Source organism: Artemia sp. Qi Xiang Cuo, chromosome 12 (assembly GCF_049724085.1).
Source record: "Artemia sp. Qi Xiang Cuo chromosome 12, ASM4972408v1, whole genome shotgun sequence".
Lineage (NCBI taxonomy): Eukaryota > Metazoa > Arthropoda > Branchiopoda > Anostraca > Artemiidae > Artemia > Artemia sp. Qi Xiang Cuo.
In genome coordinates, this window is record NC_142805.1 from 29,197,604 (window position 1) to 29,210,194 (window position 12,591).

A 12,591-nucleotide genomic window follows, 5' to 3' on the forward strand; every position below is an offset into this window, starting at 1 on the left:
CCTATTTTTACGGCCCGTGCTAGTAATTTCTTCGCAAAATTAGGCAATGCTTGTCGGCTCTGACTTCAGCTCGTCAATAGAACCCTTTTCAATCTGCAACGTTTCGAAGGGCCGACTCTTGTATTTCACCTCGACAAACATGATTGAACGTGGTGGGCTGCAAGAAATATATGTCGGAAATAAGCTGTTTGTTGTCTGAAAATCTTTCTTTCAGGCTGGCTGTTATTCAGTCAATTACTAACCTGAACCATTTTGACTCGAAATTGCCGTCCCGGAACTTCAGGTAGAGAATCTTTTGCCAGTTTCTCCCTGCATGTACTTTTTTGGCTGGTAGCTCTGAGCTAATTTCGAAGTCCAACGAAGTGATCTCTAGAAGGCCCTGGATATTTGACACCAGCTTGGAGGCGTTCTCTTTGAAGGCTCTCTAGATCCTTTCTTGCTTTATCAGCCATGTTCCAGGCCGTCAAAAAGTCCAATCCTTTTGTCTGGAGGTGCCTTAAAATGAGGCCAATGACTACAAATACAGCAAGAAACAAGTGAGCGGTTAGGATTGTTTTGCCCTCTGTGAGCTTACTGAGCTTCAGATGAAGTTTTTGAGTCGAAATAACTGCTGTTTTCCACTGAGGACGAAACGTTTACTGCATCTAAGTACAGGCAATCGTCACCGGAAAACATCCAAACAAGCGACTTCTCTTTTGCCCACCAACGAGTTTTACCGATTTTCAGTAACCTTTTCAACTTCGACTGTCCTTCTTTTCTGTTCTCTAGTTGATGTCACCACAGGCCTATTCGTTTGCGTGACTTAGCAAAGGAACATACATTTAATTTCTCATTAAATCACTACAAGACAAAATAACACTTTTACAATATGAATCAATGGAAAAGAAAATATTTACAGAGGGTGCCTACACAGTGAGTTATACTCGAAAATATAAACAGAATCTGGAACGCGGCTTTTAATGTGAGAATGCAGCCCGTTAAATTAGCCCCTCATGTTAGAAACACCATCAAGCAATTCCCCAGCTATCTTTAAAACATTTCGAGGTAACGAACACTAAGGAGTAAGGAAAACCAGTTAAGAGTGACCCGGGTCAATAATAATCCAAACTCTAAAAAGCGGAATTTTTATACCAATAGATATATCAAAAGAATTTTTTTTTATGCTGATTTGAAATATATAAGTTTCACTAAGTTTAGGCTTACTAATCACGTTACGAGCCTCAGAAAATTTGCCTGATATTCAAAAAAAAGGGAGAAATACCCCTTAAAAGTCATAGAATCCTAATGGAAATTACACCATCCGATTCAGCGTTTCAAAGAACCCTACTCTAGAGGTTCCAAGCTCCTATATGAAAAAATGTGGATTTTTTTTTTTTTGCCAGAAGAAAGATCACAGATGCGTGTTTTTTTTCAGGGGGGATTTTATCGATCCATTTATCCTATAATATCGGGAAAGGGCTTATTTTAACTGAAATTGAAAGTTCTAGTGCCCTTTTTAAGTGACCAAAAAATCGGAGGCAACTAAGCCCCCTCCCACGCCCCTTTTTCTCAAAATCGTCTGATCAAAATTTTAATATATCTAGTTTGTTCAGCATAGTTGAAAGGCCGAATAACCGTGCCGTTGGAGATATCTTGTCCCCCCCCCCCCAAAAAAAAAACCCTGGGATAAGTTACAAAATTTATCCATTGTTTACTTATAGTATTTGCTATTGGGAAGTATGCATACATTTATCGGGAAGGGATGGGGGAATTTTCTATTGGTGGGATTTTTTTACAGGGATAATTTTCCATGGGGAAGGAAGTTTCCAGGGGGTGAATTTTTCAGGGAAATATTACACTGTTGGAATTTGCCAGAATTCAGATACGAAATTCTTCTTATGTCTTGCTTTCTCTTTGCCGACTCAATTTTACGAGGGGAGATGTTAAGGTTAATTGTCCGAAGTAAATTTTCCCCAAGATTGAATTATCTAGAGAATAAATCCGTGAGAAGGGGGGATTTTTCCGTGGAGATTTAGTCAGATTTCCTGGCATTATTTAAAACACGATCAAAAATTAAACAAAAAACAAGTTTCTTTCAACTGAAATTAAGGAGCAACATTAAAAATTAAAACGAACAGAAATTATTACGTATACGAGGGGGGTTGCTCCTCCTCAACATCTCGCTCTTTACGCTTAATTTTTAATTATGTCCAATTTTTTTAAAAACGACTCCTGAAACACTCTGTTCGTTTAACTTGAACAATAAGAAGCTTTTTTTTAACAGCGCTAAAAAACTTTAGCGTAAAGAGAGAGGTGTTGAGGAGCAGCAACACCCCAAATAGGTAATAATCTCTGTTTGTTTTAAGTTTTAATGCTGCTCCTTACTTTCAGTTGAAAAAAGTTGTTGTTTTTTTTTTACTTAATTCGTACTTAGGTCCATGTTCTTCGATTTTGGCTTGTAGAAATTCATTCATGTCCTTGCCGCAGGAATCTTGTACAAGTACAACAGCAAAGAGCCGTTCGTGAATTTCTTCGTCTTTCCCATATTTTTACACGATAGAAGCCTGGTCCACAACCCCAGCATCCTGAGTTGTGTCCGTGTGGATGCTGTACCTTTTTTCATTGATTTATTTCACTATAGCTCTCCAAATGTATTTCAAAATGCTCCTTATCACTTTCTAAACCATTGTCTTAGAAAGAAAAGTGAAGTGAGCCATAGCCCTTAGCTGTGTCTCTGGATTTTCCACTCGTATCCATGTTCAATTTGCTTTTTATGCTATCCTTTATTGCTTTTTCCAGATGTTCCTTAAGAGGGACGTCATATTTCGAGAGCAAAAGCATGACCTCAAGGAATTTTCTGTGGTTTATTCCAGGTTTTATTAGAAGCTCCCACGCCCACCATTTCCCCAAACACATCCAATCAAAGTTTTGAAATAGCCATTTTGTTAAACATAATTGAAAGCTCCGGAAATTATGTTTTTGAGGATGACAACCCCCCCCCCCAGACCCTTCAGAGCAAGAGTTGTAAGTTATGCTCTGGGGGCAAATAAGGTATATATAGAAGGGGTGATCGTATAAACTTCGGAGGGGGTCCATTGGATTGGTAATCAGATGTTTTAGTGTCCTGTTTAAGAGTGATTGGAGGGTGGATATCCCCCCCCCCACACCTCGTATTTTCCAGAAATGTAGGTGATAGAAATTTTGAGATAGCCATTTGTTGTCGTAGAAAATTCGAAAATATCTCATTCGATTACAAATTGAAAGGGTTAATGCCCTTTTTAATATTCGAAAGTGATTGGAGGGCAACTAACCCCTCCTCCCATGCCCAGTATTTCCCCAAACACATCTAATCAAAATTTAAGGATGACGAGCCCCCCACAGCCCTCAGGGCAAGGGTTATAAATTATGCACTGAGGGCAAATAAGGTATCATAGGCAGTGCAATAGCGCTGCCTAAGTAAAGAGCAATGTGGGCACAATGTATTATTTATTTTTTGTTTTAGACCAGGGCACCTCGTATCGAAGGAGTTATCGTAGGAACTTCGAAAAGGGCTCATTAGATTGGAAATTGAAAGGGTTAGTGCCCTTTTTAATAGTGGAAAGTGACTGGAGGGCAACTAACCCCCTTCTCACGCCCACCATTTCCCCAAACACATTCAATCAAAATTTTGAGATAGCCATTTCGTTCGGCGTAGTTGAAAGATCCGAAAATTATGTCTTTGAGGATGACAACCCCCCCCCCCACAGCCTTCAGGGCAAGGGTTGTAAGTTATGCCCTGAAATTGAAACTGGAAAGGGCTCTAAAAAAAGTACGACACGTTTCCCTTACCACAGATATATGGACCTCCCAGGCGACTAAGAGTTTTATGGCTGTCCCTGCCCGTTCCATTATTGAGAAAAGCTCCCTCTGTAGCAACGTGCTTGCTACTACGGAAATTGAAGAGAGGCATACAGCTGACGCTATTAAAACCACCCTATGAAAATTATCGCTGAGTGGAGGATCAAGGAAAAGGTTGTTGATGCAGTACTGATTGTGTAGTAAATGTAGTTCGGGCTGTAAAAAATATTGACTATGGGCTCATCGTCTATGGTGTATGTGCAAAGACCCAGATGCAAAAAATTGAAACAACACAAAATGATATAATACGTCTCATATTTGGTCTTAGGAAACCCACAAGCACCAAGTTTCTGCTTATGGAGAGTGGATTAACAACAATAAGGGAGAGACCTAGATTTCTCTTGATAAAACATCTTACAAAAATTGAATCAAATAGCTCACACACATTACATAATTGGTTAAGAAATCCAGCCATGTATAGAGGTATTGCAGATGAGTATGCCAATATTCAAAAGAAGTTCCCTGTACCTGCAAAGTCTATTGCACCTACTTTCCCCCAATCCCCTCCATGGAATTGGTCATTTCCCATAATAAATACTGAATTTTCAAAATGGAATAAAGATTTAACCCCCATTGCTTTTGTCCAGAAAAAATTTGCAGAACTTAATACAATTACCTATAAAAATCACTTCCAAATATTTATTGATGGGTCAAAAACGAATGAGAAGGTTGCAATTGGTGTTTTCATTCCTCACCTGAAAATTGCAATGGGCGAGAGATTATTTAATAATTTATCTATAATGTCTGCGAGTTAAATGCCATAATCATGGCATTAGAACACTTTAAGCAAAACCAACCTTTGATTGCAAATTCGAATAATATTATCATCTATTCCGACTCTTTATCAAGCCTTGAGTTGCTGGCCTCAGCTCCAAAATATAAGTTGGACATTGACACTTATCACTGTCTCAGTATTATTGATTATCTTGCTTCAAGTGGCATAAAAACTTATTTTCAGTATATTCCTAGCCACTCTGGCATAAGTGGTAATCATCAGGTTGATGAAATAGCTAAAAATGCTATAAATATTGACCAGCCAAGTGGGACACCAATCCTAATTAGAGATATTTTCCGATGGAGGCTATCAGATATTAATTTTAATAAGATTAATCCTATCCTCTCCCCCTTTCCCAATAAGTATCTTTCTAAAATCTATCATAGAATTCGTTCTGGAACAAATGGACTAAATTTCCTTGCATTCTCATATAAGCTTTCTAATTCAAGTGGTTCAATTCCCCTGTCCCCTCTTTGCAGGCATTGTAATATGAATAATGGAACAATTGACCATCGCCTATTTGAATGTAATATGCTGACGTCTGCACAACATACCTTGCTCTGTAAACTGTTAAAATACTTCAAACACCACAAAATCTCACTATCAGTCAAGAGCTTAGCCAACTATACCTGCACACAGAGCACAGAAATCGATATTTATCATATTATATTCGAACTACTTGAGTCAAATGATCTACTGAAAGATATATGAGAATATCTAATAAATAAGATACAATCAAGACAGTCGCTCTGTAGCCCACAGAGTGAAGCAAAAAGAAAAGGGCTAAATAGTAACAACTGAATAGCCAACCTGCAGTGAATTAGAAGAAGAAGAAGGCGAACTTTTGATCGAGATCTGAGGACGGCTGAGACCTCGCTAAAACCTGCATGGGAAGATGTCACCGCTGCAGCATTGCTTCGGGAAGAGTGGAGAGGCTTCGTCGACGCCCTATGCGCCACCAATGGCTCAGAAGGAACTAAGTTGTAAGTAAGTAAGTAATTGTCTGAATTGAAAAAAAATACCAAGACAGGAAAAAGTGCATTAATTACTCACCAACAACAGCACCGCCTACCGCTACCAATCCACCCATTTTAGCACCAACAAGAAGTCCCACAGGACCTCCAACACAGGAACCAATAACAGCGCCAGCTATTGGAAATGCCGCAACTTGCATCTTGGCCGCAGATTCAACATTTCTCAGTCCTGAGTCAACATTCATTTCCGCTATGGACATATTATTTTCAACAGAATCTACATTCCTTCGTTGATCCTAAAAATCAAAATGCTACATTAGAAGATAGCACATGCTCAATTTGTTCCCTCAGTTTACTGAAAAAAAAGAAAGAAAAACGCGTCTCAATATGTCACAAAGTCGGAATCTGAAGTAGCATTAATTTTTACCATAAGCCCAGCATTCCTCAGCTATGATTCAACTTTCATGTGTGCTATTTCTTTGTTACTTTCAAAAGAGTCTACATTTCCATGTTATTACTATAGGCCAGAGGGTAATTCAAATGATGCACTATAGGATAAATTAAATCTATATTAATATTTAAAAATATGTTTTGATACTTACAAAAGCAAGTAGATGTAGCACTTTCCTTTAAAATGAGCCCTTGAACTGGTCTCTATGATCTTCCAGTGCCCTACTAGTAGTGGAGAAAAAAAGAAGAAAGAGGACACATTAGTGCTGCCCATGCAAAAAAAGTGATTTTCTTTGTTGTTGCAAGTTTTCAGTATAGTGTTTTCGGCAAAGATGATTTTAATGGTGTATTTTTTATTTCAATCTGACGCCATTTTCTAGGGCTTTTAGACTATTATTCGAGATTCCCATAAATTTGTTTTCAAAATGATATTTTACTGGTAAGACTAATCGAAATAATAGCCACCATTCATGAATTAGCTACAAATGGCATTATTTTTTTCACTTGCCAGTTTCATTTAAACGTATTTTTTTTTAATGTTTTGTTACTATGGGCCATAATTCGTCCTTTATTAAGTTGCAGCTACTGCTGCAGCCATGAATCATATTTATGACAAAACTCACTGTAGTCAACGGAGAGCAGAACTCTACGAGTCAGAGTACAACATAACATAGAACATAAGATAAAATTAGCACTTCAAAGTAATACGTATTCAAACAACAATAAGAACAAGTAGAGAAAACAAGCAACAATAGGTAAAAAAGAAGAAGAAGGAGCAGAGAAAAAAGAGTAGAGGCCATCCCAGTGTGAGTGAATCTATCATTCAGAAGTCTCCACATCCCGATAAAGAATAATATTCAAAATATATTTTCTTATTAATGAATAATTCTTTGGAATTGCTTCAGCAAGATTAAATTTATTTTGAACACTGGGGATTTGGTACCTTAATGAAGATCTAGCCCTTTCTGATTTAAGTAGAGACGCAAGTTTGATTTTGTTCAGCTGAGTTGAAACATCCAATTGCCAAAAGCATTAAGATACTCTTTTATACAATGATAAGTAATCGGGCACAGATCAGTACGTTCAGAACGCCGCTCAGAGTTTGAATGCTACTAGTCTGATCCAAATAGTTGTCTTAGTAAGGAACCACACGCCTTCAATCGATTATTTGTTAGTTGTTTGTTGTGTTTCCCAACCGCTTTGTAAGAATGAGATGGTCGAAAACTTAGAGCAGAGATAAATCGATTGGAAAATTATAAGTTCTAGTCAAAAGCAATTTTCAAAGTTTTCGGCTTCAAAAGCTACCGAAGGGTAACCAGCCCTCTTCTGGCCCCCCATAGCCCCCAAAGAAATCCAATCAAAATTTTGACAACACAATTTTTCTAAGAATAATTGTAAAGTTTCAATAAATACACCTCGGGGGATGAAATTACTCCTACAGCCCCAAGAGCAAGGGTCGTAAGTTGTATAAATTACCAGTTGTTTAAAGATAGGTTCTATAGTAGAAAAAGTGTGGCATATCTAATCATGGATGTCCAATTAGCTGGTAACTTTCAGGGTCGTTCCCTGGGCAACGAGGACCGCGTATTTTGTTGAAGAGAGGGGAAGGGTGTTGGGGCGCGGATAAGGGTAAACACTTTTCGACACTGATCAGTTTGAAGCTTATAGCCGCAAACCATTGGGTCAAGAGGAGCCTATGGTAATTGTCTGGGGGCACGCCCCACCATAATACAGAGCCCAAAAAGGTCAGCAATACTGTTTTCCTCAAACGACTCGGAGCTTAAACCCTTGAGTCCTTAAGGTAAGTGGACCACAAACACATAGAAAAAAATGTCAACTTCCTCCAAAAACGAGCCTCAACAAAGGGTCAACCTATAATCGGCCTAAAACTTATAATCTTTAGTTTTTGAGCCGTGGTTTCCGGAACAAAAGGGTCAATAATCCATTTTTTTATTAGGGGACGGATCCTTCAAATATAAGTTCCATAAAGAGTAAAAAAAATCCTTCCCATTGACTCACAATTTGCAAAGGTTTTTGTTGGGCTAAGGGGCCCAAGCATTTTCGTTGAGAACTTTGATGAAGACGGAAAAGATTTGAAAAAGTTAGGTTGCCTCAATTTGCGGCATCAGAAAAAAGACACGATATTTGTCTGTGTCTCTCCAATAGTTTACCACCAAATATAATATATTGCGAGTACGGTCAAATGTGACTTGTTCTTGAAATATGGTTAATATTAGATTCGCTTCAATAAAAGCTATAACACTCTTCATAGGTACAAAAATAGTATTAGTTCAAGCTGCAGTAACCTGAATATAAATGTTAGCTAGCAAAAAAAAAGTATAGTAAGTACTTTAGACAGAATTTTAGTTAAAGAAAGCAAGGACAATTTATAAAGATTCAAATCTGAGATTAATTTTGGCTGCATCTATTCTTCGTAGCTTAAAATAGGCCTGCAATTTGTTTCATCTCTGACAGGCTTGGAACTTATACATGCAGACTGGGAAAATAGGGGCTCAACGAAGACAAAAACAACTTAATACAATTTGTTGTATGGACTCATGACACCCAGAATTTTTTTTTTTTTTTCAAATCATCTTGCAACTTACGGAGCCTATAATCTTGGCAAAACAAACCAAGTAGCCAATATCGATTCCATTAATCGGTTTTATGTTGATGAAAAACTAGGTTGTATCGATTCGTGACAACTCAATACGAACCAAAATCATTCCCCCCCTCTCATCGGTATGAAGCTTTCAGATCAAGTAGACTAGACCAAAGGAGCCTTAATTAGACAGCAAAGTTTGGAAGAAAAATTTGATTCAATCGATTCTCATCAAGAAGCACGAGTTTATTTAAACAAAGATTTAAAGCAAAATAGAACCCGGAAAGGTTATTTTAATAAAACGGTGGATTAATATACATTCATAATCAAGTACATCTACAGAATGACTTAAGCCCCATTCCATCATCTCATCCCGCCGTTATTTAGACGAAGAATAAATTGAATTTCTTTATCTACAGCTACAGGCAATGTCTCTACCAGTGGAAAGAAAAACGAGCAAAAATGGGGTTTCTAAAGGCCAAATGAAAATACTGAAAAAACAAAACAAAGCGAATATTTCGAGGGGGCAAACGCCTCTCTTTTTCAGCGCGAAACGAAAAAATATAATCAATACGAGTGCCGAAGAACAAATTGTTTAGGATACAACTTTTAAGGCTAATTTTTCATGCAACTTATTACTATAAAAATAGAAAAGAATAGAAATAAATGGAAATAGAAGAAAAATTAAAAGTTAGAATAAAATATTTATTCCAATAAGGAGTCATTGCGTTATCGGTTTTGAAAGTTTGTTTTCGTCTGAAGCAGCAAAATTCTATAAGAAAAAACTTCAAAAATTATACATAAAAACTCATAATCTTAACCCAAGTCTCTATTTAGGGATGTATTCTCATTTAAATTTCGTGTGAAACTGAAGTTTCATTTAAATTGCCTCGCGTATAATTTGTTTGATTGCTAGGTCATTGCTAATTAGAATTGTTTCGTCGAATAACGCGACATTATTCATCTAATAGAGACATGGCGAGTGCACACTCTACCCTATGTACACAAATTAAATTATGGAAAACAATTCAATACACAATAAAATAAAATTAGGAGCCAATCAAAATAAAGCCGCTCCCAAAACAAATAGAAGATTAGCAGGACAAAAAGCAAAATTGCAATATGGAATTGTTCGAATTTTTAATCAATCCAGGCAGCTTGAATGAATAACTCTTTTGTTTTGTCATTTTTGGCTGAACTCTTTTTAAAGAAATTCTTTACGATTTTAGTTAAAACAAAATATTTTTGTCGAAGTGATTTTTTGAGCAAGTTTGTTTTGTTTTTATTTATTTTGTATTTCGCTGATGACGGCTGTTGAATATCTAGCCAAAATATTCAAATAGATTATACTACCGTGATATTCACTTTCTTCATAGATTTTCTCATTATCTTCTCCTTTATTGTAGAAGAAATGTGTATATTTATTGTTTTCTTTAATAAATATTTGTGGAGAATTTTGTCACTATAATATGAAGCATAATTTTTTGAGTGGAACAAGTTAGAGGAGATTTTCAAAAAAGGCAAAGGAGGAAAACATTTCACTAAAGCCAATTCGTCAAAACAAAATCAGTCACATTTGATTAAAAAGGTTCTAAAACAACTGATAAAATAAGACATAGTCACGGTGGATCCCTTCACTAAAATGCTCCTTACTAACATCAGGAAATGGATCTTGCATACTTCCAGGTACCAGTAGACCCTTCAACAGACTCACCAACAGAAACTTTCAGAAAACTACTTTACCGCGTTTAATTGTCAATGATCAGAAGTTTGCCCGTAGCCGAAGTTCTTGCTTGAACGTCTAACATTATTTGTCTGTCGCTAATCATATATCTATGATAGTAGCCAATATATTTAATGAATTTTAATTGTCAATGATCAGACAATTTAATGATCAGACGTTTAATTGTCAATGATCAGAAGTTTGCCCGTAGCCGAAGTTCTTGCTTGAACGTCTAACATTATTTGTCTGTCGCTAATCATATATCTATGATAGTAGCCAATATATTTAATGAATTTTAATTGTCAATGATCAGACAATTTAATTGTCAATGATCAGAAGTTTGCCCGTAGCCGAAGTTCTTGCTTGAACGTCTAACATTATTTGTCTGTCGCTACTCATATATCTATGATAGTAGCCAATATATTTAATGAATTTTACCGCAAGGCCGATGTAGTATCGGCTGAAAATCTGAACATACAACATACGTACAGATGAACATACCTATAGATTTTTTTTCTACAAAGCAGGGGATGGATTCGTTAAAACAGAAGCTCTTAAAGTCAAACTGATTGATAGATCCTGTTTTCGCAGCCCGTGCTCGTATCGATAGTCAGGATTAAGCCAGCATCTGCCTTTTGCTCTAAGCGATGTTTCTGTCTTCCTTCAGCCAGGCTTAAGAAACTTGCGCTATCATTTGACAGGGGTACTCTCTCAATCAGATTCCCCGTTGAAGCTATCACGGATTAGGAGTACTCCAGTACTCCCTTGAAGCTCCAAACAGATAAATACGATCTAATTGCACAAAAATTAGAGATTAACATTTAAAGATCTTAAAAAGAAAAATGAAATTTAAGGGGAGGTCAAAGTATAAGGCCCGTCCGTACATGAATGCCCTCATAAACAACAAATTAATTTTGAATAAAGTTAGCATTAATAAGACCGTGAACTTACGTGAACAAGTCTAGAAATTTCTCTCATAATATGTTCAAGATCTTGGACATCTCTTTCAAGTTGTTGGTGCATTTCTAGCTGATCCATCCGCCTTTCTATACCCGCTTCTAACTCATGGATTAATGTCTGGTCTTCAAATACTGGCTAAAAATGAAAAAGATGAAATAAATGAAAAACAAAAAAGAAAAAAAAACCAAAAGGACAGAACACTGATGAGAATAAAGTTTTGTCTAAAAACAAGGCTTAAATATATTAACTTAAGAAAATGATATTTTCATGTAATACACAGATTAAATATGGAAGATCAAATCCTGCGTCAGGAACCGATTTCTTTATATTCTTTCAGGGGAACACACTGATTTCTGCATAAAAAAAAAATCCATTTAAAAAAAAGAAGAATATACATCTATATAGTTAGTGAAGGGGTCATTTTGACAATAAAGAAAGCAATCAGCTTTTTAGGTGTGGTAAGAGTCACGAGAATTCCATCTTTAAGAAGCTTATAGAAAAATTGCCGAGAACACATTTTGGTTATTCCTGCACAATTTGGTAATTCCTGCACAAGACGAATAGAAGAAACCGCAACTTTTTCTTTTTTATTAACTTGTTTATTAGTAGATGTAAATCAATTAGAAGAAGCCACACTTTCCTCTTATTTTGCACCAACAGCTATTTCAAATCTATAACTGGATATTGCTTCATCGCGGGACTTTAAACGATGTCTGACTACTTTATGACTGTTTTACCGATTGAGATCGAGCTTCCACGACGAAGCATCAATTTGATAAGTAGCTTAACAGTTTTCTGTACATATTTTTGCTTCCTCTGCCAACACGCTCTACAAATAATGATATTATATGGTTATCAAATAGGTGGGCTGCGTCACGTAAGTAGAGCTGTTTGCCTGCAAGGAAAAGGAATAATTGTGGCATAAAATGCACTTATTTTGTATTATTGGTTCCGTCATCTTGAAGAAGAAATCTCCAAGCCACAAAAAACACATCTGGGGTCCCTCAAAATCACAACATATTTCATGAAAGAAATCACTATTTTTTCCTCCAATTTACAAACTGAACCCCCTTTACTGTAAAGAAAACCAATTCATGTCAGCGCATCATATAAGACAGCCAATCTCGTACAAAATCACTGTGAATCTTATTTTTATTTATCTTTGTTCGAATATTTGATGTACCTTTTTTAACTTGCTTTGGTACAGTTAGAAAACTCATGTGATGCAGTT

General features: G+C 36.5%; 1 protein-coding gene across 1 annotated transcript in view; it reads right to left on the reverse strand.

The window, feature by feature from the left end:
• Nucleotides 1-341: 341 nt before the first annotated feature.
• Nucleotides 342-12,591, reverse strand: part of Syx17 (syntaxin 17) — a 36,031-nt gene continuing 23,781 nt past the window's right edge. The window contains exons 5-7 of the mRNA XM_089097566.1: nt 11,352-11,495; nt 5,705-5,921; nt 342-514 (exon numbers count right to left, since the gene is read on the reverse strand). Coding sequence (XP_088953692.1) covers nt 342-514; nt 5,705-5,921; nt 11,352-11,495 — 534 coding nt within the window. The remainder of the gene's footprint in view (nt 515-5,704; nt 5,922-11,351; nt 11,496-12,591) is intronic.